The 27,730-nt window shown below is 41.0% G+C and overlaps 1 protein-coding gene and 1 pseudogene across 1 annotated transcript; one reads left to right on the top strand and one right to left on the bottom strand.

Annotated features, from left to right (window-relative positions):
* Positions 1 to 19,105: 19,105 nt before the first annotated feature.
* LOC133883445 (agamous-like MADS-box protein AGL62) lies at positions 19,106 to 19,901 on the bottom strand. Its single transcript, XM_062322776.1, has one exon. The coding sequence runs from the start codon at positions 19,821 to 19,823 to the stop codon at positions 19,263 to 19,265; it is 561 nt and encodes a 186-aa protein (XP_062178760.1). The 5' UTR covers positions 19,824 to 19,901; the 3' UTR covers positions 19,106 to 19,262.
* Positions 19,902 to 21,579: 1,678 nt separating this feature from the next.
* LOC133930124 (uncharacterized) lies at positions 21,580 to 27,307 on the top strand (annotated as a pseudogene).
* The last annotated feature ends 423 nt before the right edge of the window (positions 27,308 to 27,730 follow it).

Raw genomic sequence — 27,730 nt, 5'->3', positions numbered from 1 at the left:
TGCAAGGCGTGCCAGTTCCATGCAAAGCAGATTCACCAGCCAGCTCAGGCTCTTCATACCATCCCCCTGTCTTGGCCCTTCGCGGTCTGGAGGCTGGACATCTTGGGTCCATTCCCTCGAGCGATCGGGGGCTATGAGTACCTCTACGTCGCCATCGACAAGTTCACCAAGTGGCTGGAGGCGGTCCCAGTTGTCAAGGTTACAAAGAACACAGCGATCCAATTCATCCACGGTATCACAAGTCGCTTCGGCGTCCCGAATAGAATCATCACCGATAATGGCACCCAGTTCACAAGTGCCCTGTTCGAGGAATACTGCAAGGACCTCGGGACCAAGCTTTGCTTCGCCTCTGTAGCTCATCCTCGGAGCAATGTGCAAGCCGAGCATGCAAATGCCAAGATACTGAAGGGGCTCAAAACCCGGACCTACGATGTGCTGGCAAAGCATGGGAAAGGGTGCCTGCTGTGTTATGGGCCAACCGGACCACGCCAAGCCGGGCCACCGGGGAGACGCCATTCTTCCTCATCTACGGTGCCGAGGCGGTCCTCCCCTCCGACCTCACGCTCGGCTCCCCTCGGGTGAATGCTTACTCAGAAGGCGAACATGAACAACGAAGACACGACGACGTCGATCACTTGGAGGAGCGTCGACGACGAGCCGCCAGATATCAGCAGAGCCTGCGGTGCTATCATCAGTGCCACGTCCGGGCCCGGTCACTTGAGGTTGGGGATCTAGTTCTCCGACGCGCCCAGACGCGCGAAGGAAAGAATAAACTCTCCCCCATGTGGGAAGGCCCCTTCATCGTGACCGGCGCCCCGTGGCAAGGCTCGTTTCGGCTGGCCACAGAGGATGGGCAGCCTCTCCCAAACGCGTGGAACATCGAAAATCTACGTAAGTTTTATCCCTAGGTCGGCATGTTTGTGCTTAGGCCAACCAGGACAGGGGCCTTCCCACTGCCCAAGTTGGCTAGGGGCTGCCACCAACCATGTAAGTTAGCACTTCTGTACAAACCGTCAATATACACTTTTATTCCAAGTTTTTCCTCTGGAATCCATATGTTTAATCTGTTTGGTGAGATGCTCAATTTGTGCGAGAAAAACACGCTCTCTCATTTTTCCCGCTGATAAAAATGGATCCTGGTTAGTATGCGCGTAGGCAGTGACTGCTAACCTAAGTCTGTTGTGGTAGGCTGTGGTGTCCGACTGCATGGCAATACCCCAAGCACTATCAAGTCTTTGGGGTTCTCGGATAATACTACTGCTTGAACATGAGTGGTTGGGACCGCCTAAACCTCAGGGGCAGGCTGTCGGTGCTCGGCCTGATCAGTCCTACCCCGGGCACCATCGAACTATTGGACCTCTTGGTTATGCCTCTGTCTGTACACTTCGCCGGTCCGGGTATTCGAGAAGTCTCGGGTCAAAAATGAGAGCAGTCTATAATGAGTACCGTACTAACAGAGCGCACCAAGCAAAGAATCTTTGCCTATTTTTCAAGTTTACAGATCAATGCTCGAGAACCAAGCAACCCGACCACAAGGGCCTTAGTGCCTAAGACGCTGCTCGAGCCTCTGGGCTCCTGAATATAGTCGTATACTCAGAGAATCTAGAAAACCATAAAGAATTCATATACATTTAGAATAGTCCTATACGGTAGTTATATACTACTCATCGTCACGCCTGGACAGCTCTTCACACTGCTTGATATAGCCAAAAAACGCTCATTATATATATTCGTATGGCCTGCGCATCTGACTTGATAAGCACCTCTTTAGCCGCAGCTGACAAGTGCTTTTTCAGACCAAGCTGTCATCCTTTTACCAAATATTTCTCTTATCTGCTGAAATCTCTCCTTCTGCCTGCCGTCTGGAGTTGGAGGACCTAAATACTTTGGTTCAAAGTCAACTCGTTCAACACCCGGGATGGCTCGAATCTCCTCTTGTCGGACCGGGTCGAGCTGCTCTCTGGTTAACAGGGAGCACTTGGCCGGAACTAAGGAGCCCTACTTCAGAACGACGCAGGCAAGATGCTATTCTCGCATCTTGCTCTGAATTTGCTTTGAAAAACAGCAAAGCATCATCAGCAAACAAGAGATGAGAAATTCCTAGCGCATTCCTAGTAATCCTGAGTTCCTGAACATTGTTGTCTTGTATTTCTTCTCCAGCATAACTAACAGGGCATCGGCAACTAAGAGAAACAAATACGGCGACAGTGGATCACCTTGGCGTAGACCACGGGATGGCCAGAAGGATTCCAATGGAACACCATTGAAGCGAACAAAATAGCGATCGGTGGTCACACAACTCATCACCCACCGCACCCAATTGCTATGGAAGCCCGCCCAGCTTCACTAAGACTTTTTCCAGAAAAGATCAGTCCACCCGATCGTATGCCTTTGATAAGTCTAGCTTGTACGCGCAGAAATTATTCTTGTCCGTATTCCCTTGCTGTATGGCATAGATGCACTCAAACGCAATAAGAGTGTTGTCTGTAATCATTCGTGCATGAATCAAAGCGCTCTGGTTCGGCGAAATCAACTCATGGAGTAAAGGTCTGAGTCTGTTCACCATGCATTTCGACACAACTTTATACATGACATTCCAAAGACTAATTGGCCTGAAATCTGATAGAAGCTCAGGATGGTCTTTCTTGGGGATAAGAACAATCGCAGTATCATTAACACCATCGGGCATGTGGTCGTCACAGAAAAATTCTTTCACAGCACGGATGACATCTTTAAATAGATCCCAGTTGCGCTGGAAGAAGCGAGCCAGAAAACCATCCGGCCCACGAGCTTTAAGAGGCCCAATCTGAAACAGGGCATCACGTCCTGCATAACAGATCATTCATATCGTCTGTAACCTTCTCCTCAAAAAGGCGAATAACTGTATCTGGAAATACAATGTCGTCCTTGGTATATAACTCCAGAAAGAAATCAGAAGCAAGCTGTGCCATCTCTGCTTGATTTTCACACCATTGCCCGTGCCCATTTTTCAGCCTTTTGATTTTGTTTTTCCTTGCCCGCCATTGTGCTTTCTGATGGAAGTACTTCGTGTTTCGGTCCCCTTCAGCCACGAGACCCCAGACATTTGGAGCCACATCATCTCCTCACGATACAAAAATTCATTCATCTGATCCATGGTTTGCTTGATCTGTGTGCTACTAGAGAGACATCATTGAGCGAGTGTAACTCGCCAAGTTTCTTGCGCAAGTCCTCTAGCTCCCGGCGAACAGAGACGAATTTCTCCCTGCTCCAGGATTGGAGTGAAGACATAACTGTTGGAGCTGCATCGTGCAGCTCCTCTATCTCCAATCGAGTTGATTCACTCAACTCCTCTCCTGGAGAGAACTCGCTCATGACTATCTTTCTCTCTATTGTTTGTCACAAACACTCATATCTAATACAGGAGCAAGAACTCTCTTTGTGGTGTGTCTAGCAAGCAAAACACAAGAGGATTTTTGTGCTGCTCAACATTGCAACTTTTATGTTTCCTATTCCTTGCTTTTTAACGCGACAAAAGCTAAACATGGCCACAACTACCATAGCTATTTGCACGCATGTCTGACTCGCTCCCGTGCAAACACAACACACGTTGAGCTAACTTCAGCCATGCAAATAATCCACACCAAACGATGCTAAATGGCTGGATTATCTAACAATCTCTCCCTAATCTAGAACTCATTCACCTCCTCAGATGTGACAAAACTAGACAAACTAAACTCAACACCTAACGCACAAAACACATGCACGGCTAACTCTATAACACATATGTGCTCTCAATTCCTGCCTGCCGATCCGCTCACTGCGCACTACTCATCCCGGCACTACGCCATGCCACATGTATTCTAACTCAGTCCACCACCGAGCCCACCTAGTAGCTAGCTCGACGCATGCGACTAGGCATATCAACGACCTTTACTTGCTCGATCATGGACACACTAACTGAGCATGCAACACATGCACCCGTATGCTAGTAAACACACTTAACCTGCATGCAAATACTACCTGTCAAGATTACTCCTAATCTTGACATACTGATTCTCCGATGCGGATCGCTTGCACTGCCTTGCTTGCCACCAATCTCCACCTCCCATGGATACTGCTGTCGTCAGCCTTTGTCGTAGAAATCATATTACTGCCGCAGATGCACACATCGCGTCTCGCGTGCAGTGCCAGCACACCATGTTGGCCACGTCGTGGCCACCCAGACCTTCATCGTCGCGTTCCTAGACACAAGATGATGCTGCGTCGCCATCACCTTGTACGACTCTGCTCAACGCATACTGATTCTCACACCATGGGCTACCTCCGCTAAGCGCCGCTTCCACATGCCCTCTTCAACACGAGTCCATCGTACCCCCCCCCCCCCACACTACACTGCGCATGCCACTGTGTGAACACCGCACCTACTGTAGTGCACTCAGCCGAGCTGTGCTCCATCGTGCGCATGCTGCACCACCATGCCCTACCTCGGGCTATGCCACACTCTTCCGTGTTGGGCTTTTGCACTCCATGGTGCCTCAACTGCAACTCCACTGTGCAAACCCACCACGCGCTCCAGCACATCCTCCACCACACTGTGGACATGCGAGCTCCCGGTAGCAGCTATGGCTGCGCCTTCCAGCGAGCTCCGCTGAGCACTGCCTCGATCCTCAAATCTTGAGGCTCTGATGCCAATTGTTGGAGCTACATCGTGCAGCTCCTCTATCTCCGATCGAGTTGATTCACTCAACCCCTCTCCTGGAGAGAACTAGCTCATGGCTATCTTCCTCTCTATTGTTTCTGACAAACACTCATGTCTAATATAGAAGAAAGAACTAAAAGGGGATCTGATGTCGTCTAGAGGGGGTGAATAGGCATATCCTGAGAAATTTTATAAACTAAATACAGCGGATTAGTGATATGGGGACAATCCACATATTTTTCCGAAACCTCCGTAGATATACGAATGTTCCGTAGAAATATGCAGATACTCCAGAGATTTTAGGGAAAACTTAAGTAGATGCCTATGCAATTCACCATGGATCAAATCCAATAATTACCCAACACCAGTGGATGTATTCGAACCTTTCTCACCAAGTACATGCAGCTAAAACTTCACAAGAAAGTAGATTGAGTAATATGCATAAATAGAGAGCAAGAACTCAAGAACAAGAAACAAGAGAGGAGACATGCATTTTGTTTCACGAAGTTTGAACACCTCCACTAGAGGTTCCTGCGTCTCCATTGAGGGGCTTGGTCACCTTGAGTCAGGTCTCTCTCAACCCTCTTCCTCTCCAAGCTCTGTCACTCTTGAGCTTGGATTTTCCTCTGGATTTCTTCCCTTGCAGAGGCGAAATCGAAGCCTTCAAAAACATTCCCACAGCACACCACAACCTTGGGTGCTCGCCGGTGGCGCCTAACCACCTAGGAGCTCTAAGCTCCAAGAGTAACAAACGTGACGATGAACTTCTTGTTGATGAACTCGAGTGCTCAATATGAGATTTAGCTCATTTGCACTCAATCTTTCAATTTCTCAACCCAACTTACTTTTCTTCTCAAATCTCACACTAGAATGGAGTGGGAAGAGCACAAATAGCTTTGGCTTTGAGGTATTTCGTGGAGGCACCAGCAGCAACCAAAGGATGGGGTCTATAAATACCCAACCCCCAAAAACTAGTCATTACACTTGAGAAAATATGGACTCTCTGCAAAAATACGGAGTCTTCGTAAAAATCTACGAACCCTCCGAACTTTAACACAAGAAGCCACTATTTTTTTAAAAAAAATTAGCTGTTAGACCTGGAATTTGCGGATCCTCCACAAAAATACGGACTCTCTGCAAAAAGGTGCGGGGTCTCCGTAGTTTAACAAAACAGCCCAGGTTACCGAAGAGAAAACACCATAACTTTTGATCCCAACCGATTTCGACGATTTCGAACTCTATGGAAAGCTTATTCAGCAGACTACACACTCTAATTGAATTCATGATATTAAACCCATAGGATCAAAATAGAAACTCTCTGAAATATAATCCGAACACCTCTACACTTTTGGCTCCTAAAGCGAACTCTCACTTTGGGTTTAGTTAGAAACTCTCGAGCACTGAGACATAACAAGTTGTTCAACATTCCATCCCTAAGTGTAGAATACCTATACTTAACTTCTAAGATAAAACACATTTGAACCACTTTGAGCCTTTGAATACCTTCAAGATCGCTTCTTTCCTTCAAACTTTAGAGGGTTACCAACTTCTATATCATCGTCATTCCATCTCTTCTTGATTCTTCGTATGATTGATGTGAATCACCCGTAGCTTCCCATGGCCTCACATGTATTGGCGTAAAGCCTTCACTCCCTCTTCACCACCACCTTGGTCCTTCGGCACCAAGCCATTTGCTTACCCCTCACCACTAGATGGTGCATCGCTGTCGAGTCTTGCTTGCCCTTCACTGTCTTGTCATAGAAAATCATTTTATATCCGACATCTTCAATAAATTCATTTTATCATATATGGAGTCCAATCTTGTTTTCACTCTTGGCATATATGATTTCAATTCAACTTATGTCTTTTTATGGATCATAACCCTAACTTACTCTCAAGCACAAAGCACGTGGCTTAGTCCATAAACTCAATTAACAATGGCAGACCTTTAGTTACTTGATTTCCACATGTAACTTAGCATTCACGCTTACCACCAATCTTCAATGGAAATTTGTTTCTTCTTGTGAGCATCACTAAGATCTCAATGACTTCGATGCAATTCTTTGAACTCATAGCATTTCTCAACTAATCCATGCTTCATCATTTATGCATCTCCTATGGAATAAGCTAATAACAATTCTCAACATAATTGTTAGTCTATAGGTATTGTCATTGACTTACCCTAACATCACTTAGAGCTCATCATCTTGATGCATATCTCTTCTCCATGCATCGCATGTGGAACAACCTACTAACAAATCTTAACACAATTGTTAGTCTATAGGTATTGCCATTAATTACCAAAACAACACATAAGGGCTAGATGCGCTTTTAATCAACCCTATTTTGGTAATTTATGACAATCTCACTAGATGGTTATATTTGACAAAATGTAAAGTACTAAGTATACATTTAATACGAAGATAAATGTATACAAAGAACAAGTTTTGGAAACTTCAAACATCACAAAGATATTTAAGATTACCAAAACTAGTTTTACTAGCATCAAACACTACAAAGGTTTTGATGTCAGTATAAACCAATATGTATATAATAAACTCTCACATAATCTATGCATGTGTGAATGAATCTTAAATATCATTGCATATATTGTCTATCTCAAATTTTTAGACGGAATTTTCTTTATACATATGAAGCAAGCATGACAAAGTATATATCAAAGTGAATATGCTCATGCAAATCAAAACTTTTTCAAAAAGAATTGCATTGCTTTGCTTTTAAACTTCCCTCAAATGACATCATCTATACAAACATAAGGGATTACAAATCCTCCCCCATTGGGTGATAATTGTCCCCCATAAGCAAGTCCTCTTACAAAATATAATATCTAGTCCAAATTCTCTCACAATTGACATAAATGCCAAAATGGAATCATCAAAATGAATTATCTCCTAATTGACATCAAAATTGCAAGAAACATGGAGGACTTGCTAAAAAAATAAATTTTGCTAAAAAATAAATTTTGCTAAAAATCTTTGAATTTGACAAAAAGTAAATTCTCTCTAAAGCACATAAACTCTATCCCACAAAGGAATCATCGAAAACTAGTGTGAGACTATGTATAGTATGAGCTCTACATGATATGTGCATTTCTCATAATTTGAGTGAACTCAAATGCACTTATCCAAAAATGACTCATGTGAGGAGATCATGCTATACAAAGGGTCAATTTAAAGAGATTCCAAATGAGATTAAAAAATATATCAATAAAAAAAATTCCAAAGAATATAAATTGAATACCTACAAGAGATACTAATTGAAAATCCAAAGCATTCCATTTGAAAGAGATACCAATTCCAATTGAAATAGATGTCAATTGAAACAAATTCAATTAAAGGCAAATCAAGCATGAGTTCGAAATTAACATCCAAAGCACAAGTGCAATGGATTAGACTCAAGGTTGAACATAGCAAAAATGTTGATATTATAATGAATTGCTCGTTTAACACAAAGGATCAACATCACATAAGCATATATGTCCAAAAGAGCCATTCAAAGCTCTCCTTTAATAGTCCTTTTTGAAAACAATAAATCTTAAGCAAAAGATTTTACTATATTCATCAATATTGCATATAAGAGCAACTCAAGCAATTGATATGAATCATTTTGCATATTTGGGATTAGATTAATCATAAATATAATTTATAGTTTTCACAAAAATATGCTACTTCAAATGGCTCATATTTGCAATACAGAGGTTTTTTTAAAACATTTGCAAGAAAAAACATATTTTCGCAAGTCATTTTCATGCTATGACATTAAAACGCATGAATTAAGAACAAATTACCAATGAGAAGGTATTGGATTGATGTAGTAGATCATTGTTCATCTTTTCTTGGTTTTACTTTGATATGGTACTTATTTTGAATACCAATTGAAGTTGAAGGAAGGGTCTTCTTTTGAATACCAATTGAAGGATGAAGACCTTCTTCATAAGTTTTAATTGAAATGATATTCTATTTGGAAGGACCTTCATTATGATTAATTCAAGTTTTCAATGCATCTCCATTATACCTAAAACTTATTTAAGTACAATTCGGTCCCTAAACTCATTAGGTCTGAAAAGGTTAGTGAAACCCCACCATATAGAGTAAACTTTTCAAAAGACGATGCATATGAAATAGATACTAGTTGAGGATATATACCGATTGAAGATATATCCTAATTGAAATCAAATGAAAGTACTATGCACCTTATAGCCATTAAAAGCTGTTGAGAGAGGCTTACTATATATGTTAGGTCAAATGAACCAGACATGCTATGAATATTAACACTTAAGTCAAACAAGCATGCTCATCATTTTCAAGATCCAAAAAGATATAATTTGGATAAAATGGCATATAAGCAATAAAGATACTAAATAAAACACAAATATTAAAAGGTTTTCCAAATTACATCTTAAATAAAAGATCAACAAAATATCACTCACAAATTTCAACAAATGAACTAAGAAAAATTTGAGCATATAGAGACATAAATAAGATCAAAACATGCTCAAAAACTTATCTCAAGTAGGTATTTTGAATAAGATACAAGCATTGAGATAGAAAGCTTCCAAAAACTCCAAAAAGGAAAGTTTCCTTGAAGAAAGCAATATTCCTAACAAAGGAGTTAAATGAGGACTTTCACAAAGAAAGAATCACTTGGAAGCAAAAAATTAAAACAAAGATGATCAACAAGGATTACCACTTGTATTACTACAAATTATAAGTGAATAATGGTATTTGGAGATTTCATAAGTCGGTAATTGCAAAGGAATAGATCAACTTTCTTTCGAAAAGCATGAGAAGAAAGATTTTAGAAATTAAGCATCGTGCTTCAAAGATATTCTTCACAAATTCAACTATTACAACTAAACACACAAAAAAAATTTGATTTGATTTGATCCGAATACGAAAGATTCAAATTAAAATATTGAGATTAAAAGGATCACTAAAGAAGTACCAAGAATCTCAAGTTTTAATTTAAAACCAAATATGGATCAATTAATGAATTCTTGCAAAATTGAGCTTTATATGAGCTTGACATACCACATAAACAGTAGATAAAGCAATAGTATCAATTCTAAATGGTATTGCTCAAATATTCACACTTTATGTGTTTTAAAAATGCATAATATTTCCCCATAATGTGATAATCCATAATATCTCTAAAAGAGCTAAATAGAATTCAACAAGACGAATAAGATCAAATAAAGCTCAAAACCACACAATCAACAAATGAAAGTACAAAACATCCTACATATACTAGTTATATGACTTACACATACTAGTTAGTAGGATAGGCTAGATGCGCTAGAAACAAATTCATAGCACACTTAACAAGCAATAAAGACATGTATGGATATAAAATATAGGCATGACAAGATTGCAATAAAGTCTACACATGCTAGGATAAGCATAAACTCTAAAAAAGTATAGATACAAAAACTACACATGCAAAGAGCTAAAAATTTCTAGAAGACTGTATAGAACAATAAATCTATCACAAAGATAAAGACTATGAATTTAAGGATATTGTGATAGAAGGTTACTAACATAGAGTGACATTGAATAGATAATAAATATAATTTTACACAACTTGGTTATTTAATCAATTAAATAAATCTTCAAATAATTTAGTAAAATCTCTAATACCCTCCATTTAACCAAGAGACTAAACATGAATTTTACTTGAATAAATATTAGTCTGAAAACATAAAACATAGGATGAGCTCCCCATATATATGTGCATCCAAATACTTGAATTACTTGTAATATGCACTTAGTTCATTCAAGAATCTAAAGGAGTTTACCCTATAATTTGAGTTAAGACACAAAAAAATTTACAAAGGAAATACTTATGCCAAGAATGAATTTAAAACTATGAGATCATGTAGATTAAGTTCATCTTTCATAGCCATCACCAAGTCCAAATCATCTAATGTTTCTTTTACCTTGTATAGATCACAAAGCCACAAAAGGTAAAATTCACAAGAAATTATAACTAGAGATTTTAGCAATTACTACCCCTCTTTCAAATGTCTCCTTGAACATAATTGATGGAATGGTCTTTTGGACACTTGAGATTGAACTTGAATTGGCCCTTCATCTTCATCATCATGGATAAGTCGATCATTGTTATGATGATTTTGTCTTTGAGTATCATCTTCTTCAATCACTTGACCTTCAGCTTGAGTTTGAGCTTGATCTTGTACATGTATATGGGTCTTTCTACTTTTCTGGCAATGTGCGGATCCTTCGCACATTTCTCCGAATTCTCCACATAATTGTGTAGAATCTCCGTATAATCTTATGGAACCTTCGCCTTTTGCCACAGCTGAGGATATTTCACCATCTTCTTTAGCCTCCTCTTTATTTTGATCTTCTTTAGGCCTTACTTCACCAATGACTAGCTTCTTGATTGCTTCACATGGAGGTTCTTTGTTTCCTATAATATTTTGATCAACTTGCTCCACTTGAGAGCATTAAACATATCACTTTATAAAAAATTAGAAATTTAAATAAAAACTACTTACCTAACTTCAAGTGTTCACAGTCATGAAAAGATTCTGAACGACTCACACCTACACAAGGTTAAAGAGGCTAGATATTTCAAATTAGGTACTTGTTACTGAGATGTCATTGATTCTTGATGTTGGATCGATAATATTCATACTTGGCGCCCTTTCTACAAATGATGAGAAATATAACTTGAAAGAAAACTTGATATAAGATTTGCAATAAAATTCTTCTCAAGTAGGCCAAGTCTTAAATGCATCTCCAAATACCTATTTAACAAATTAAGCACTTTATGGTACCCAAACTATATTAGGTCCTTTAAGGTTAGTCACGAGAGACTTAGGCACCCAAATGGCTTTTGCATTAGCATAAGATGAATTAATCACCTTAGCAACACAAGTACCACTCTTAAACTTCCTAAGCAAATATTGTTCGTTGTTGAAAGGGTTAGGCTTAGGAATGTTACCCTTGGGATAATTTTTACCAATATGTCCCTTTTCGTGGCATATGTAGCAATATTTTCTACCAAGCCTCTTCATTTGAGGTTTCTCATTTTGATGACCTTTTTCTTTACCCTTTGTCTTTTGTGATCTTGATTTAGCTTAGGGCCTCTTCTTTTGGTGTTTGTCATCATGATGAGAGCTTGCTTGAGTTCTTGATGGTGATGAAGCATCTTTCTTCTTGTAAGGATATGATCCAATTTCGTGCCCCTTCTCATTGCAACCATAACACTTCCTTTTGTTGATCCTTGATTTCCTTCTTGAAATTGTTGCTTCATCATTCATATTGCTAGGACAACTTAGCAAAGTGTCCCAAATTGGTGCACTTGAAGCACTTGATATAAGCAAACTTCTTCTTTTTTTTCTTTCTTCTTCCTCTTCCTTTCTTCTTTCTTCAAAGGGCAATCTTTTACATGGTAACCATCTTTCTTGCACTTGAAGCAAGTGATGAGAGACTTGATCTTCTTTTGATTTTGCCCCTTGATCTTGATATTGTTAGACTTAGTCTTCTTGTTGGAATTGAGTCTAAGTCCACTTTTATTTCTTGTATGCAATTGATCCTTGAGTTTCTTGTTTTTCCCTTTACTATCAATATCACAAGTAATACTAGAGAGAACATTAGCTTTAGAGCAACAATCATTATTAGGCAATTCATTATTGGATATAGAATTAACATCAAATGAATTGTTAGATCTATCATATGTCAAATTTACATTAGGCAAAGGAAATATACTAATGTCCATAAGGTTCATAGGATTTTACCATGATAACAATTACCTCATGAGCTATTTCTAGCATGGCATGAGAATCTACAAGATCTTCATGAGTACACAAAAGCTTGTCATGATTTTCTTGTAGACTCACATGCTTACTAGTAAGCCTTTCAAGTTGAGCCCTTAGCTCAATATTTTCTTTTTCTAAAGATGCTACATGAGAATTAGACTTAGGGCATGTTTGTTTCAGCTTTGAATTGTGGCTTTTAGCTTTTACAATCCGAAATTGAAACAAACAGACAGTATTTGGTTATAGCTTTTTAAAATCTGTTGATTGGATTGTGGGAATCTGAGAAACTGGTTTTTCTTAGCTTTTGATAGATTGTGAAAGTCCATTTTACTAAACTGTCCATTAAAGTTTTTTAGAATCTACACTTTAAAAGCTTTTCACAATCAGCTTTTTACAATCCAGCTTTTCACAATCCAGCTTCTATAAGCTGCTTTTCATAATCTCCAGCTGAAACAAACAGACCCTTAGCAAGCATCATCAATAGGAGAAATAGTGGATTTATCCTTAGATAAGACGTTGCAATTAGGACAGAACTTTTCTAAATCCACTAGAGGCATAGCATCTAATTTATCAAGAAAAGAAATATGCTTAACTTTAAGATCCCCATAAAGATTGGATAAAGAACTATGGGATTTTTAAAGTTCTTTATATTTCATATTTAAAGCTTTAAGTTTCTTAATTTTCTCAATAAGGAATTCCTCTTGCCCCTCAAGGCTTTCTTCTAAGCCTTCTATGACGGTCATGAGCTTGATCATTTTAGACATATTCTTTTTGCTCAAATGATCAAACTCAAGTCTATCAATGGCACTATCACTATCATCCTCACTTATCGGTTTCCTTTTAACTTTAGCCATAAGGCTCATGTGGGTGTCGGAATGAGGAAATGAACATCTTAGAGAGGTGTATGCTTCTCCACCTAGGCTTTATCTCTCATAGATTTCTATTTCCTTCAAAAAGTTAGTCTCACAAGTACTAATGGAAATAGATACATTGCTATGAGAACAATGAACCATATCATCATGTTAAATATGTATTTTTGCACTAGTTGATATGCAAGAGTTATCAACACAAGTAGATATGGAACTTTCACTAGTAGTGTTGTTACAGCCCAAAGGAAGGGTTCACAATATCATTACCTTGTTCGGTTTTGTTAATTGGTGAGATGGATGACAAAGTGACATCCTCTTGGACAACGGAGGAAGTCATTTGGTGCTCTTCGTGATGTGATAATGAAATCGAGCATTCCTCAAATAACATCGCCGGAAGAAGTTCTTCTTTATCATATTTGGGCTTGTCATATCTTTCTTTAAAAATAGTCTAAATAAGATGAGTGTCTTCAAGCGGCATGATGGATTCAACTATCTCTATACTCGTAGCATCAAATAGGACATTAGTAACTTGAGCATTGAGATATATGCATTTCTCTTCCTCTTCGGGTGATAGCAAAAAATCACTAGGAGGAGAAATGCTTACATATACAACTCACTCTATGTGCATGGCCCTAAAGATATTAAATATGCAAGTATTCCAAGTTGAATAGTTCGAACCATCTAGCACAAGAAATTCTAGATACATATTACCTTTTGTTGACATCTTTAAATTTTCCAAGCGGTAAAGCCTTAAAGGAGATTTGGCTCTAATACCAATTGAAATGGGATCTGATGTCACCTAGAGGGGAGGTGAATAGGTGTATCCTGAAAAATTTTCCGTAGAAATATGCGGATACTTCGAAGATTTCAATGAAAACTTAAGTAGATGCCTATGCAATTCAACATGGATCAAATCCACTAATTACCCAACACCAGTGGATATATTCCAACCTATCTCACCAAGTAACTGCATCTAAAACTTCATAAGAAAGTAGATCAAGCAATGTGCATAAATAGAGAGCAAGAACTCAAGAACAAGAAACAAGAGAGGAGACACGTAATTTGTTTCCTGAAGTTCGTACACCTCCACTAGATGTTCCTATGTCTCTGTTGAGGGGCTCGGTCACCTTGAGTCGGGTTTCTCTCAACCTTTTTCTCTCCAAACTCGGTCACTCTTGATTTCTTCCATTACAGAGGCGAAATTGAAGCATCCATAAACTTTCCCATGGCACATCACAACCTTAGGTGCTCACTGGTGACGTCTAGCCGCTTAGGAGCTCTAACCTCCAAGAGTAACAAACGTGATGACAAACTTCTTATCGATGAATTCGAGTGCTCAATATGGGATTTAGCTCACTTACACTCAATCTTTCAATTTCTCAACCTAACTCACTTTTCTTCTCAAATCTCAAACTAGAATGGAATGGGGAGAGCACAATGGCTTTGGCTTTGAGGTATTTTGTGGAGGCACCAACAGAGCCCCTAAAAACTAGTTGTTACACCTGAGAAAATGCAGACTCTGCAAAAATTTGCGAACCCTCCAGACTTTAACATAAGAAGCCACTGGTTAAAAAAAAACAAGCCATTAGACCTAGAATTTGTGAACCCTCCACAAAAATGTGGACTCTCCGAAAAAGGTGCGGAGTCTCCACAGTTTAACAAAACAACCCAAGTCACTAAAGAGAAAATGCCATAACTTTTGATTCTGATGTCTGATTTTGATTATTTTAGACTCTATGAAAAGCCTATTCAGAGGGCTATACATTTCAATTAAATTCATGCTATTAAACCTATATGATCAAACTATGAATTCTTTGAAACCCAATTCAAACACTTTCACACTTTTGGCACTGGGCTCCTAAAATGAACTCTCACTTTGGGTTTGGTTAGAAACTATTGAGCACTGAGACACGACAAGTTGTTTAACGTTGCATCCTTCTTAATAGTGTGGCATACCTATACTTCACTTTAAAGATAAAACATATTTGAACCACTTTGAGCCTTTGAATACCTTCAAGTACCGCTTCTTTCCTTCAAACTTTAAAGGGTTGCCAACTTTTATAACGTCATCACTCCATGTCTTCTTGATTGTTCATATGATTGATGCGAATCACTCGTAGCTTCCCATGGCCTCGCACGATATTGGCGCAAAGCCTTCACTCGCTCTTCACCACCACCTTGAGGCTTCAGCGCAAACCCTTTGTTTGCCCTTCACCATCGGATGGTCCATCGCAACCAAGTCTTGCTTGCCCTTCACCGTCTTGTCATAGAAAATCGTTTTATATCCGACATCTTCAATAAATTCACTTTATCATATATGGAGTCCAATCTTGTTCTTCACTCTTGGCATATATGATTTTAATTTAACTTATGCCTTCTTATGGATCCTAACTCTAACTCTCAAGCACAAAGCACGTGGGTTAGTCCATAAACTCAATTGATAATGACATACCTTTAGGTACTTGATTTCCACAAGTAACTTAGCATTCACGCTTATCACCAATCTTTAATGGGTTTTTTTTTCTTCTTGTGAGCATTACTAAGATCTCAATGACTTTGATGAAATTCTTTGAACTCATGATATTTCTCAACTAATCCATACTTTATCATTTATGCATATCCTATGGAATAACCTAATAACAATTTTCAACACAATTGTTAATACATAGGTATTGTCATTGATTTACCTGAGCATCACTTAGAGCTCATTCATCTTGATGTATATATATACCTTCTTCATGCATCATCTATGAAACAAACTACCTACAAGTCTAATATAATTATTAGTCCATATGTATTATTATTAATTACCAAAATTATATATAAAAGCTAGATATATTTTTAAGGATCCTCTTTATGGTGTGTCTAACAAGCAGAACACCAGAGGATTTTTTACTGCTTAACATTGCAACTTTTCTATTTGATTTTCCTTGCTTTTTAACGCGACAGAAGCTAACTGTGGCCACACCTGCCAGAGCTATTTACGCGCACGGCTGACCCGTTCCGGTGCAAAAACAGCACACGTCGAGCTGACTTCAGCCACGCAAACAATCCACACCAAACGACGCTGAACAGCTAGATTATCTAACAATAACTTCACGCAGAGCCTTAGCCACAGATCCCAAAAAACTCTTCGGGCCTGTACCTGTCCATGCAGCTGCAACCTCATCACTTGAGTGCTTCTTCAGGCTCCCACATAATCTCATATCGACGCACTCTTGGGCCACTGCTCGTCACCACAAAATATCATATGGAAGCCACTCCTCGGTCAAGACGTACCTTTACGTTTCGCTGCCCATGTTGCTTGTTATCGTATGTGCAGGGAAGACCAGCAAAACCTTCCTGAAGATTGTTTGGATTCTTGTCAAAGATGCATGAGATTGGAGAACATGATCTAGGGTTGCGATTTGTCTCGAGGAAGCAATCCAGTTTTGATATGCTAACAGGGTGGCCACATTTTCCTTTTTCCTTCAGGTCAACCTGAAAACTCTGGAGCAATGTTTTCTTGGGGGGGGGGGGGGGGGGAGGGAGGGGGGCTTCTCTACGCAACCAATTTTCTCTACAGAGTTTGGTCTTGTTTTTTTTGTTCATCCCCTAAGACGGAAAATAGTAGTCGGACTATTTCTTCACGAGGAATTCCATGTCCTGCCCATGGTTTTTCATCAGCTTTCCACTCAAACCAAAGCACTTGGAATCGATCCTAGGCTTCTTGCGCACTTTTGTAGATCCATGATACATGATCCTCCTTTTTTTTGGGGGGGGGGGGGGGGTGGGAGGCAACAAACTCCAATCCAGCTGACAAGGGAATGCACAGCTTTTGCATTCTCAGATCCTTTCGACACGAAACTTCAGCTTCTTTTCTCACAAAAAAAAAAGAAACATCAGCTTCTTGAAGTGGACGCAGCCAGAACAGCTGCTTGATCAAGCACTGAGCTAACTTCAGGGTGCCTAGGGCAGCCTAGTATTTTCTTCCGGTGCTAGTTTTACCACTTGCTCCTATCCCTTCAATAAAAATGACCAAAAGAACAGCATGGGATGTCTAGAATTGTTGTACGTGCAGCCATTCAAAAGAATCAAACAGTGTCAGTTTTCGCTGTTCTGTCGGTCCAAAGAAGAAATTCACCTTACTGGCTGAAGTTGTGCTGGGAGATTGGGACCGAATTCATGTTGATTTGATTATTCTTTTTGACCACATTTTGGGAAATAAGAACAACAATGTACAGGATTACATGATAAGTTGTGTAACTCTATTAAACAGTAGCGGATTCAGAGAAAAAAACTAAGGACTCTTCCTCTTCTTCCTCCTCCCCTCATCTTTTTCTCTCCCTCCTCCTCCACCTCCTCTTCTTTTTCCTCTTCCATGCCCAAAAATTGAAAGAGAGGGCTTGGGGTTTCCAAGTGCGCCCGGAATAGGGACTTGAGCCCCCCAACCCCTGGATCCGCTCATTCTGTTAAACTTATTCTCACTATACTTGAATTAAGATGAAAGATGCACCTCCAGAAATTCTCTCAATTTACTAGGTAATCATCTTGTAAGTTCCAATTGGTCATGCAGATCATCGAGAAATCCCATGCTCAAAACCTAAACCCTTAAAGAATAAAGGCCTTTTTGATAGAGAAACTCAGGCTTCATAGTTTTAGTTAGTAGAAACCTGATTTATCAAAATTCTGTCCAGTAAAACAGAATAAATTTCTACAATGGTAGGTGCAAATGTCGTGAATAAGGCACTGTGATCCCATAAAAGGAGTAGCCCCCAATCCAGTGTTATTTTCTTGTAAGATTATTAACTCCAGCGCTTGGATTCACAATGCACTTGTAGAGCCATTCGACAGTAATCAATGTAAAGACAAACTCAGCCACAGGGAGAAGGGAGAAGACGTATCTTTGGCTTTGCCGTAAAAGATGGGAGCACCAAACCCTTTAGGAAGGTACTCACACTGTCACATGCGGGTTCAAGCCGGGGTGAACAACCTCTCAACTAGAGGCTCTATCAACATAACTTTACTGACGCTCATCATCATGTCACCCAGTAAGATTCAAGACCAAGAATATTTATATATTCACCTAGGATTCAAACCTTCATTTGGCTCCTTGTTACAGTAGCACAAACACTTCATATATGGATCCCTACATATTCTGAGTACTATGCTTAGATGAAATTGAAATAGATGAAACAATTTTTTTATTTGCTCTTATGCTAAAGCTGTTTGGTTTCATATCCATCTAGCTGAGAGATGATAAACCCTGCTTCCAAGGTTAGTCATGCACTGATATTATTCATATGATCCTTGGTCAGGTTCATGGTCAGCAAGACAGAGAATGTATCTTCCATACTCTCTGGTGCATCTGGAAAGACCAAAGATGAGCATCCATAATGCCATCTATGAAGCAAATGCTTCTAATATTCCGATAACTGAATTTATTCAAATAGATGACAATAATGCTGCAAACATTTCTGTTACTAGTCATGCCTACCATTACTAGTTAAGACTTAAGATGTTAGCTTGATGATTTTAAAAAAGATGTTATGTCAAGGTTTGGTCACAGGCCGGTCTGCACGGCCTTGGGAGTGCATTGCATGCAATTTCTGCCACTGCAGCTTGCAGGTTACAAATTCAAGTTAAGGATCAGGTTCTGCTGCACTTCACTTGGAGGCCACAGCGCTACATCTATGTACCAAATATAACTGCTCAGAAGTTGCAGCTGTCTGCCATTTCTTATCTGACTGCCAGGTGCTGTTTAAGCTTGTCAAAGTAGCAAATTCCACCAAAATGCAGAAAATCAGAAAATAGGAAGCAGTTCGTCAGGCGAAACAAAGCAAGTTCGTCAGGCGAAACAAAGCATCAGTTACAGAGTTAAGTCAGATTTTTAGTTGTCTTACTGAAAATCAAGCAAGACGCAGCCCGGTCATTGCATCCATATGTAACTTTCCCCAGCTTTGAGCAGCTGCTCGGCGCGGCATCGCACGTTGTCCCTGAGCCGCTGCAGCGCCCTGGCGAACTCCGGCAGCTCCGCTTCCCCGAGGGCCTCCACGTCCGCCTCCCACCAGAACAACCTCCCGCCCCTGGCCTGCAGCACCTTCTCTCCGATGGCGTCCATCCGCGCCTGCTCCGAGGCCACGCGCGCCTTGGTCTCCTCCAGCTGCCGCAGCGTCGCCTCCACCACCTCTCGGTCGGCGATGGCGTCGGTGTCGTCCTCAAGTGCTGAGGCGTCGTCGCCAGGGAGGGGGTCGAAGCGGCGGAGGACGTGGTCGACGGAGGGGTTGCCAATCGCGTACGCCTTGTCGGTGGCGGAGGAGAAGACGGCGACGGCGACGTGGGCGCCGCAGAGCACGGAGAGCTCGCTGGTCTTCTTGAAGAGACCGGTGCGCCGCTTGGTGCAGGTGACCTGCCGGCGGTCCTTGTTGTCGATGTAGCGGATCTCGATTCGCTGCCGCCCCTTGCTCGATCTCCCGCGCGGCGGCACCATTGCCGTCGCTCGCCCTCCTCTTATTGCTTTCTTGGCTTTCTTGCCCACCTGCGCTGCCTCCCTCTCTTCTCTCGATCAACGTGAAACGAGTAATGCGATGGAAAGATTGCAGGCCGCGACCGTGCGTATTTGTACAGGCAAACATACCAAAAATGCGCGCGGGGAGGAGGTGGTAGGAAAGTTCGCAGCTTGGTAATCCTTGCGGGGATGGACCTAGTGATTTCTTTCCATGCCGGAAAGGAAGATTTGATTCTGCTTCCATACCAAGTTAAGAGGACATCAATGCAAGCGTGTTCCAAAAATAAGAAAGAGAAATCATGACGACGCGTCGATTTCTCGGCCTGGCATTGAGCCACGTCAGCCGTTTGTCTGGCGCCGTCCGATGTAAGGTAGCGATGACGATGGCCGTCCGATGGCTCTGACCACGCTGCGGGCTCCCGTGTGTTCTAGAGAAGCACGTCGTCCCCATCTCCGGAATCGAGCCCACCTCTCTATTTCCTTCCGCCTCCGGCTCCGCCGCCGCCGCTACCCGAGCAAGAGAGATAGAGACTCGCTCTTCCTTCTCCTCCGCCACCACCACTGTCCACCGCCGCGCGCGCACCCACCCCCGCACTGGCCGATCCAATCTCCCCGCCGGCGCGGGTGACTCTTTCTCCGGCGACGAGGGACCCTGTCTCGGAGGGTCCGGCGGCGGCGGTGGAGGCTGGAAATGAAGCCACGGGTTCGGGCTCCGTCGTCCCCTCCTCCCCCCCCCCCCCCCCCCAATCGATCTTTCTCGATCCTCCCCGGCTCCCCCAGTTCGCTCTCCTCCTTCCCCCATACGCGCTGCGCCGCCTCATCCGTCGCTCCTCCGCTGCACCATTCCCCACATGCGCTGCCGCCCTCTGCCTGCACGGCAGTCGCCTCTGCGTGGCTCTTGTAGGCGGGCGGCCACCAGCGGCGCGGCTCCTGTCGACATACAAGTGCGGGGCGACGGAGGCAGCAGAGCAGAGGCCCCGATCCGGCAGCGCGGCCAGAGCCGCTGTGGCGCATCGCCGCTGCTCATGTCGGCCAGCGGCTCCCAGTGCAGGGCGGCGCTGCGTGTACACGCGCGGGGCGGCGGAGGGCTCCACCACGGTGGCAGAGCAGAAGCCCTGGTGTCGGCTCCGTGGGCCGGCGTGGCTCCGGCGCAGAAGCTGCTCCCCCATCCAGTAGCCCCGCTAGAGCCGGCGTGACTCCTTGCCGCAGCTCCCTGGGTCGGCGCAACGAGACGGCCGCGCGCACGTCCGCGCGAGTCCTTGGTCCCAGCGGTCGCCTCCTCCACGACCCCGGTGGGCACCGGCCACGTGCAAGCCCATGTCATGACCCAACGGCCGGAGAACACAAGGAGGGCTCAGATGCAACGGTACCTCCTTGAAGTGAAGATGAACGGCTGAGAGTGGCTGATGCCTTTCGAACGCTAAACAGTTATTATTACCATCAAATTGAGCTCGTTAGCTATAAGCGGAGATTATTACCGTTAATTCGTATTAGCTTAAGGTAGTGATTAAGCTGTAATCATACTGGGTTGTTTAACCAGCCGAAACCCTCGAGTGAGAACACTTCTGTAAGAATACCAGTTCAGTATGATAGTTCAATGGCGATTTCCCCCGTAATCCTCTGATTCCCTCTGTTCTTCCTAAAATTAGATAGGATCCTTTGTTGTTCTTACAGCCCACGCCGTCTTGACCGAGCCAGTCGCACGTGCTACGTGCTCGCCACAGCATCCGCCTACCTCATGGCGCAGCACCTCTCCTCTGCCCCGCCATGTCCGTTTCGCCCACCGGCTCTCTCTACCTTGTCCGTTGCCATCGCCCTCCACTCCTCCAGCCTCTCCCCCCCCCCCCCCCCACGCGTGTGCCACCATCGCCACATCCTTTTCTGATACCATGAACTGGAAGGTTGCGAGTTCTTTTCTGCATGAGCTTCTGATCAAGCCTCTTGAACCTGAAGTTGATGATGATGGGAACCAGATTGCTATTGGAGACGGCGTGAGCCTTGGTGGAGACAAAGAGTGGGCGAAAGCAGTGGCCGAATTGGCCAAAAAGGTGCATTCATCAGTCCAATTGTCTTCATGCAGTGGATGCATTGTCTCGCTGTGACAGGTCTTCTTCTTGAGAATACTTCAACCTTGCGGACACTGCAGGGCAGAGCAATTGAGCCTTCAGAACTGCTTCACTCTTTGTTGCTTCCTGCAGTAAGTCCAATTGTTCCACAGTCCTCTAGGTGTATACTACTTTATATGCTAATATTATTCAGTTCTTGTACATACTACATTTGCTCTTAAGGCTATTGCATTGAGCTGTAGTCCTGAAGTTGCTGACCTTGATACTTTCTCATGCAGGCAAAACAGAATCATGTTGATGTACAAATGGCTGCTTTGAGATGCCTTTGTCTTCTCGGATTGTTAGATAATAGACCAAATGCAGAGTTGGTGAGGCAGCTGTGCTTATCTTTCATCAATGCACCTGACCTTGTTAGTGGCATGGCATGCAAGGCCTTGATTGATCTTGTAACTTGGCATCGTCCACAAGAAATAGACCAGGCCATTGCAATTGAATTGCCGGATGCTAGCTACGAAAAGTCTGGTTCATTCCAGTTGGCATCTCTGATCTGAATGATGATGATCTAAACATTGGAATTCTTGATTTTCTGTTTTCTGGATTTCATAAAGATGACTGGGAATTCAGTCTAGAGGGTGATAATCATGATAATGTCCTAACCATTCTTGGATTTTGCAATTTTGCAAGTATATCTGCTGATTTGCAGACTGTTATCCTAGCTCAACTCGTTAGATTGTATTTCTCAGAGGAAACTAAAGAATTTGAAAGGTCCATTGCTCATTTGTCCTCTGTTGTTTCAAGGCATTTGTTTGTCGCACATTCTCACATGCGTTTGTTTGTCCAGATTGAAACAATGTCTGTCTGTCTTCTTTCAGCATTATCCTGCACTTTCAGACAAACACAAGGCACGTTGATAAAGCGTACCATTCATCTCAGATTGACATTATTTCATGAAACTTAATTTTAAAGTAAATTTATTGACTGCACCTTTCTTTTTACAGAGTTGTATCTCCAACGCATTTGTAGCAGTCATGAAAGCCATGTGGCCTGGTTTATATGGTAATGCTGGGGGTAGTTCTCATGTTATTTCAAAGAGGCGGAAACAGGCGGTTCAAGCTGCTCGTTTTATGGTGCAAACCCAATTACTTTCAACAGAAAGTACAGACCAAGCTTCCAAGAGTCCTAAAAGTGCTTCAAATGCAGCAGATGCATCAAACAAATTTGACATCAGCGAGGAAGGGCTTGCCATCCGTATTGCAGTGGAGGTATATCGAATACTCATGAAATAACACATGAAATTTGATGGAAAACCAAACGACCTAGCTCCTCGAGCCACATGATGAGACCGAATTAGATTAGTATTTCATGCTGATTTGCTCTAACTAGTAGACAGTTGTTTCAAATTACAGTACGACTCCATGAATTAATAATTTACACTGTCATAGTATGGCCCCTTACACATTGCGAAGCTATATTGTCATATAATTTTTTTTATTTGAGTTGATTCCGGTATCTTGCATTATTCTTCTATTCTACAAAGGCTGTCGTAGATCTTGAGAGCATATGTGTTAGATCAGAACTATTTGGAAGTTATAATTACAAACGGCATTTGTATTTTACCCCTTAATCTGGAGGACTGAAAGCACCAGGATCTTAATTAAGAAATATAAGTATGAACCATTACGAAACAGTAAAAAGTATGACATTTGAAAATTGCATAATTTATGCAGGTATAATGAATACGTTCAGCCCATCTGTAGAGTCTGCAATATTACGATGTAGTCTGAAGCACTTTGGCCTGCACACCAAGTGTCATAGAAACATCACTGAGGTAAAAAAAAACCTGTCCAGGTTCACTAATTTGCACATGCAGCCTGTCATGTGGGTGTTTTTGGCTGGTTATTTACAAATGATTACTTGAACGGGTGTTTGAAGGCAGTTACACACAATATCACTATTCCGTCTTATCCTATATGAAACTAAGTTTTGTTCATTATTTCTGTCTGACCATATACTCAAATTGATGTGTTATAGTACATTTGACTTAAGAGCTAATTTAAACTTGTATATAAACTGCCTTGTAGATCATTTACTACTTCCTACATCCTACCATTCTTCTTCATTTGTTATCTGCAACGCTAACCATCTTCACTAGACAGGTTGCGCACAACATTATGTTCATAACGTTTTCTAACCTTACTCTCACCATTGTAGATGTCATAGGACAGATCACTACAGTACGCTACCGTAAGAGCATATGATAAATTTCAAGTAAAAAGGACACTGTAGTATCATTGTGAAGATTTCAGCCAAAAAAAAAAAGTATCGACAATGACCAACCAACTTTTGAAGTTATACATATCAAACAGTAGTTTGAAAAACAAGCAACAATACCAACAATCTGACAAGCTGAAATATATGGAATTTACCACTATCGTCGGGATCATCATTTCTATACAGAAAAAATCAACTTCTTGTGATACCAGTAAAATCAAAACAACCTAAGATACAGGTACATTTTTTCTTTCATGTTCAGTTTTGTCCTTTTAATTTATAAAACACAATTAGTATTTACACAACCCAAATCATGTACAGGAAAGCTCCCAGAGCTTCTTGAATTTGGATATTGATGATGATAGAATGGAAATAGAAGAGACACGGTAAGACCACCTGCAACAATGTACAACATAACTCAGAATTTAATTTGCATTAACACTAATCTCTTATTTTATATTATGCAAGGAATCCATCTTTATCAACTTCACTTACAGCTAAAAGATCTCATGCATCTATAACAGCCGAGATACAGGTAATTTACTATAATTTTTGCATCAAAGTTATGCATTCCCTATAACGCATTGTACTCGCATGTTGCATGATTGTTAACTAAAATCAGGAGAAAATGGTTTAACTCTTTGAAGATGACTACAAAGTAGTTGTTGTATCCGTTACACATTTTCCATAAGAAGTTCATATGACATATCTAACCATGTCATACATGTGCCTTCATATGGCCTCTTCATGGGTCGATTGGTATGTTATCTGATTGCTGTTGACACCTGCATTTCTATATCCTTCTGTTACTGTCAAATTTGCAGCCTACTGAACCAGGAGGCACGGATCCATATGTACATGGTATGTAAAATTGATGCAAAGTGTTGAAATTATGCTTTAGTTACTGCCAAATTCTCAGCCTACTGAACCAGGGAGCACAGATCCGTATGTACATGGTATGTAAAATTGATGCAAAGTGTTTAAATTGAAATGGTAATTTAAACTAGAATTTAAAATTTAAAAAAAAATGTCCATGGTTACTTAATGAAGATTACTAGAGTTAGCTTAACATAAGACCTGTAATTAGCATTTTGTAACGGCCCTATGTACGACAACAACTCATCTTCTCCGGGGAAAAAAAGTATAGGATGACCATTTGTTCTACAGTAAGAGAATATTAGTGATAATATCAGTCAACTCAATATGAACATTAAACTTAAGATGCAAATTTAAAACTTTGTTTATTCAATATATTCCAGTCTTCCTTCCAAATAGGTCGAACAATTATCTTCCTACGTAATAGATAATTTTCACCTAGAATGAACAAGGACAACAGGACATGCGTGCTGCTTCCAAAGTAATTGTTTGCCTCAAAGATTAGATGTTATATTCAATTTTCTATATCAGGCAGAAAGATGTATATAAATTATACTGCAAACCTCCTACTTTCTTAATTTCTTTGGTGATCCAGGTCCTGAATGGTATCATATCTCAAAAGGAGTTCTCAGGTTCCAAGCAAAAGCAATAAAAGTGCTTATATGTCCCGTCTCCCGGACCCTTCATTGCCACAAGATCGACAGGTTTGTTTGGAATTTGAATTGGTTCACATTTATTCTGAGCTTACTCCACATAGTTTTCTTAACACCTATATTAACCTAAATTCATGTGGCTCAATGATAAAATTGAATTTTCCGAAGCTTGAACTAGACAAACTTAGTTGGAATTAGTAAAACAAATGCAACAGGAGGCTTTCAAAGTTAAGTTTGGAAAACAAATGCAACACAAGGTTCTTATAATCAAGCACAAGTTTGGAAAACAAGCACATATTCCAACGTTCTAGAGAAATGAAGATAACATCATTCCTGTTCAAGTCCGTCCTACAACCTCTGTCGGATCACATCCTTTGTATGGTGCAAATAAGAACCTCCATCCCTAAGGCTCAAATCTTCAGATTTGAGAATTTTGGATTGATCACTCGGGCTTATTTGAAACTGTAGAAAGTATTTGGAAATCTAAAGTAAAATCTAGCAATAGTACTACTAAAATCTCAGCTAAATTCAAGCTTTTAAGGAAAGCTTTGAAAAGGTGGAGCAAAGGAATATCAAAGCTCAATAATCTTATAAAAGAATGCAACTCTGTTTTGGATGTAATGGATAAGCTGGAAGAGCAAAGACCCCTTTTCACCCAAGAAATAAACTTCAGATTGATCCTAAAAAACATATCATCAGATTATTACAGTACAGCAAGGATTATTGGAGAAAGAGGTACACTATCAGATGGACTAAATTTGGAGATAAAAGTACAAAATTCTTCCATGCTGCGGCCACAGAAAGATTCAGATATAATACAATTACTAGTTTAGAATCTCAAGATGGCATAATAGTGACTAATCATTTGGAAAAAGCTGCAATTCTGTTTGAGACCTATAAAGCTAGAATGGGAACCTCGCACAATCCCTTGATGCACTTTGTTCTAGAAGATCTTGTAATGATGAAAATTTAGATAATCTTTCTGCTCCTTTTAGCAAGGATGAAATTGACAAGATTGTTCTTCAAATGCCCAATGATAAATCCCCAGGACCAGATGGTTTTAATGGTCTCTTCCTTAAGAGCTGCTGGAACATCATCAAAGAGGATTTCTATGATCTTTGCAATGATTTCTTCAATGGCAGTCTTAGTTTGCAGGCAATCAACAGCTCCTTTATCACTCTCATACCAAAAAATAATAACCTAGTAAGGGTTAATGATTTCAGGCCTATCTCTCTGATGAATTGTGTTCTTAAGCTAATCACTAAGCTTATGGCCAATAGACTTCAGTCAGTTATTATTACTATTATCCATCAGAATCAGTATGGTTTCATAAAAAATAGAACAATTCAAGATTGTCTAGCTTGGTCCTTCGAATACATTTATCAATGTCAATATTCAAAGAGGGAAATTGTGGTGCTCAAGCTGAACTTCGAAAAAGCTTTTGATACTATTGAACACTCTTCAATTTTGAAGATGCTTCAACATCTGGGTTTCAACGACAAATGGCTTGACTGGACTCATAGAATTCTTGATTCAGGAACCTCAGCTATTCTTCTCAATAGTGTTCCTGGCAAATTCTTTCATTGTAATAGGGGAGTGAGGCAGGGCGATCGTCTATCCCCTCTTCTATTTGTCCTGGCTGCTGAGCTGCTTCAAAGCATAATTAACAAAGTCATGAGATTGGTCTGCTCAAACTTCCAATCCCAGCTGTGTGCATAAAGGATTTTCCTATTATTCAGTATGCAGATGACACAATTCTTTTTCTGAATGCCTCTCAAATGGAATTATTTTGTCTTAAAGGAATCCTGGAAGCTTTTACTCAATCAATTGGACTTAAATTTAACTACTCAAAGTCTTGCCTCGTTCCTTTGAATCTCAGTCAGGAAAAGGCTCAATGCATGGCTGGTGTTTTTGGTTGTAAATTGGGCTCACTTCCCTTCACATATTTAGGTTTGCCTCTGGGAACCTCTAAGCTAAGAATTGAACATTATGCTCCTCTTATGAATCAAACTAAAAGAAGGCT

Source organism: Phragmites australis, chromosome 10 (assembly GCF_958298935.1).
Source record: "Phragmites australis chromosome 10, lpPhrAust1.1, whole genome shotgun sequence".
Lineage (NCBI taxonomy): Eukaryota > Viridiplantae > Streptophyta > Magnoliopsida > Poales > Poaceae > Phragmites > Phragmites australis.
Note: the sequence above shows the minus strand (reverse complement) of the source record. Positions and strands in the feature narration are given on the sequence as shown.

Bases quoted from the DNA above. Each gene is read 5' to 3' on its own strand.
- LOC133883445 (XM_062322776.1), bottom strand. From the start codon at position 19,823: ATGGTGCCGCCGCGCGGGAGATCGAGCAAGGGGCGGCAGCGAATCGAG.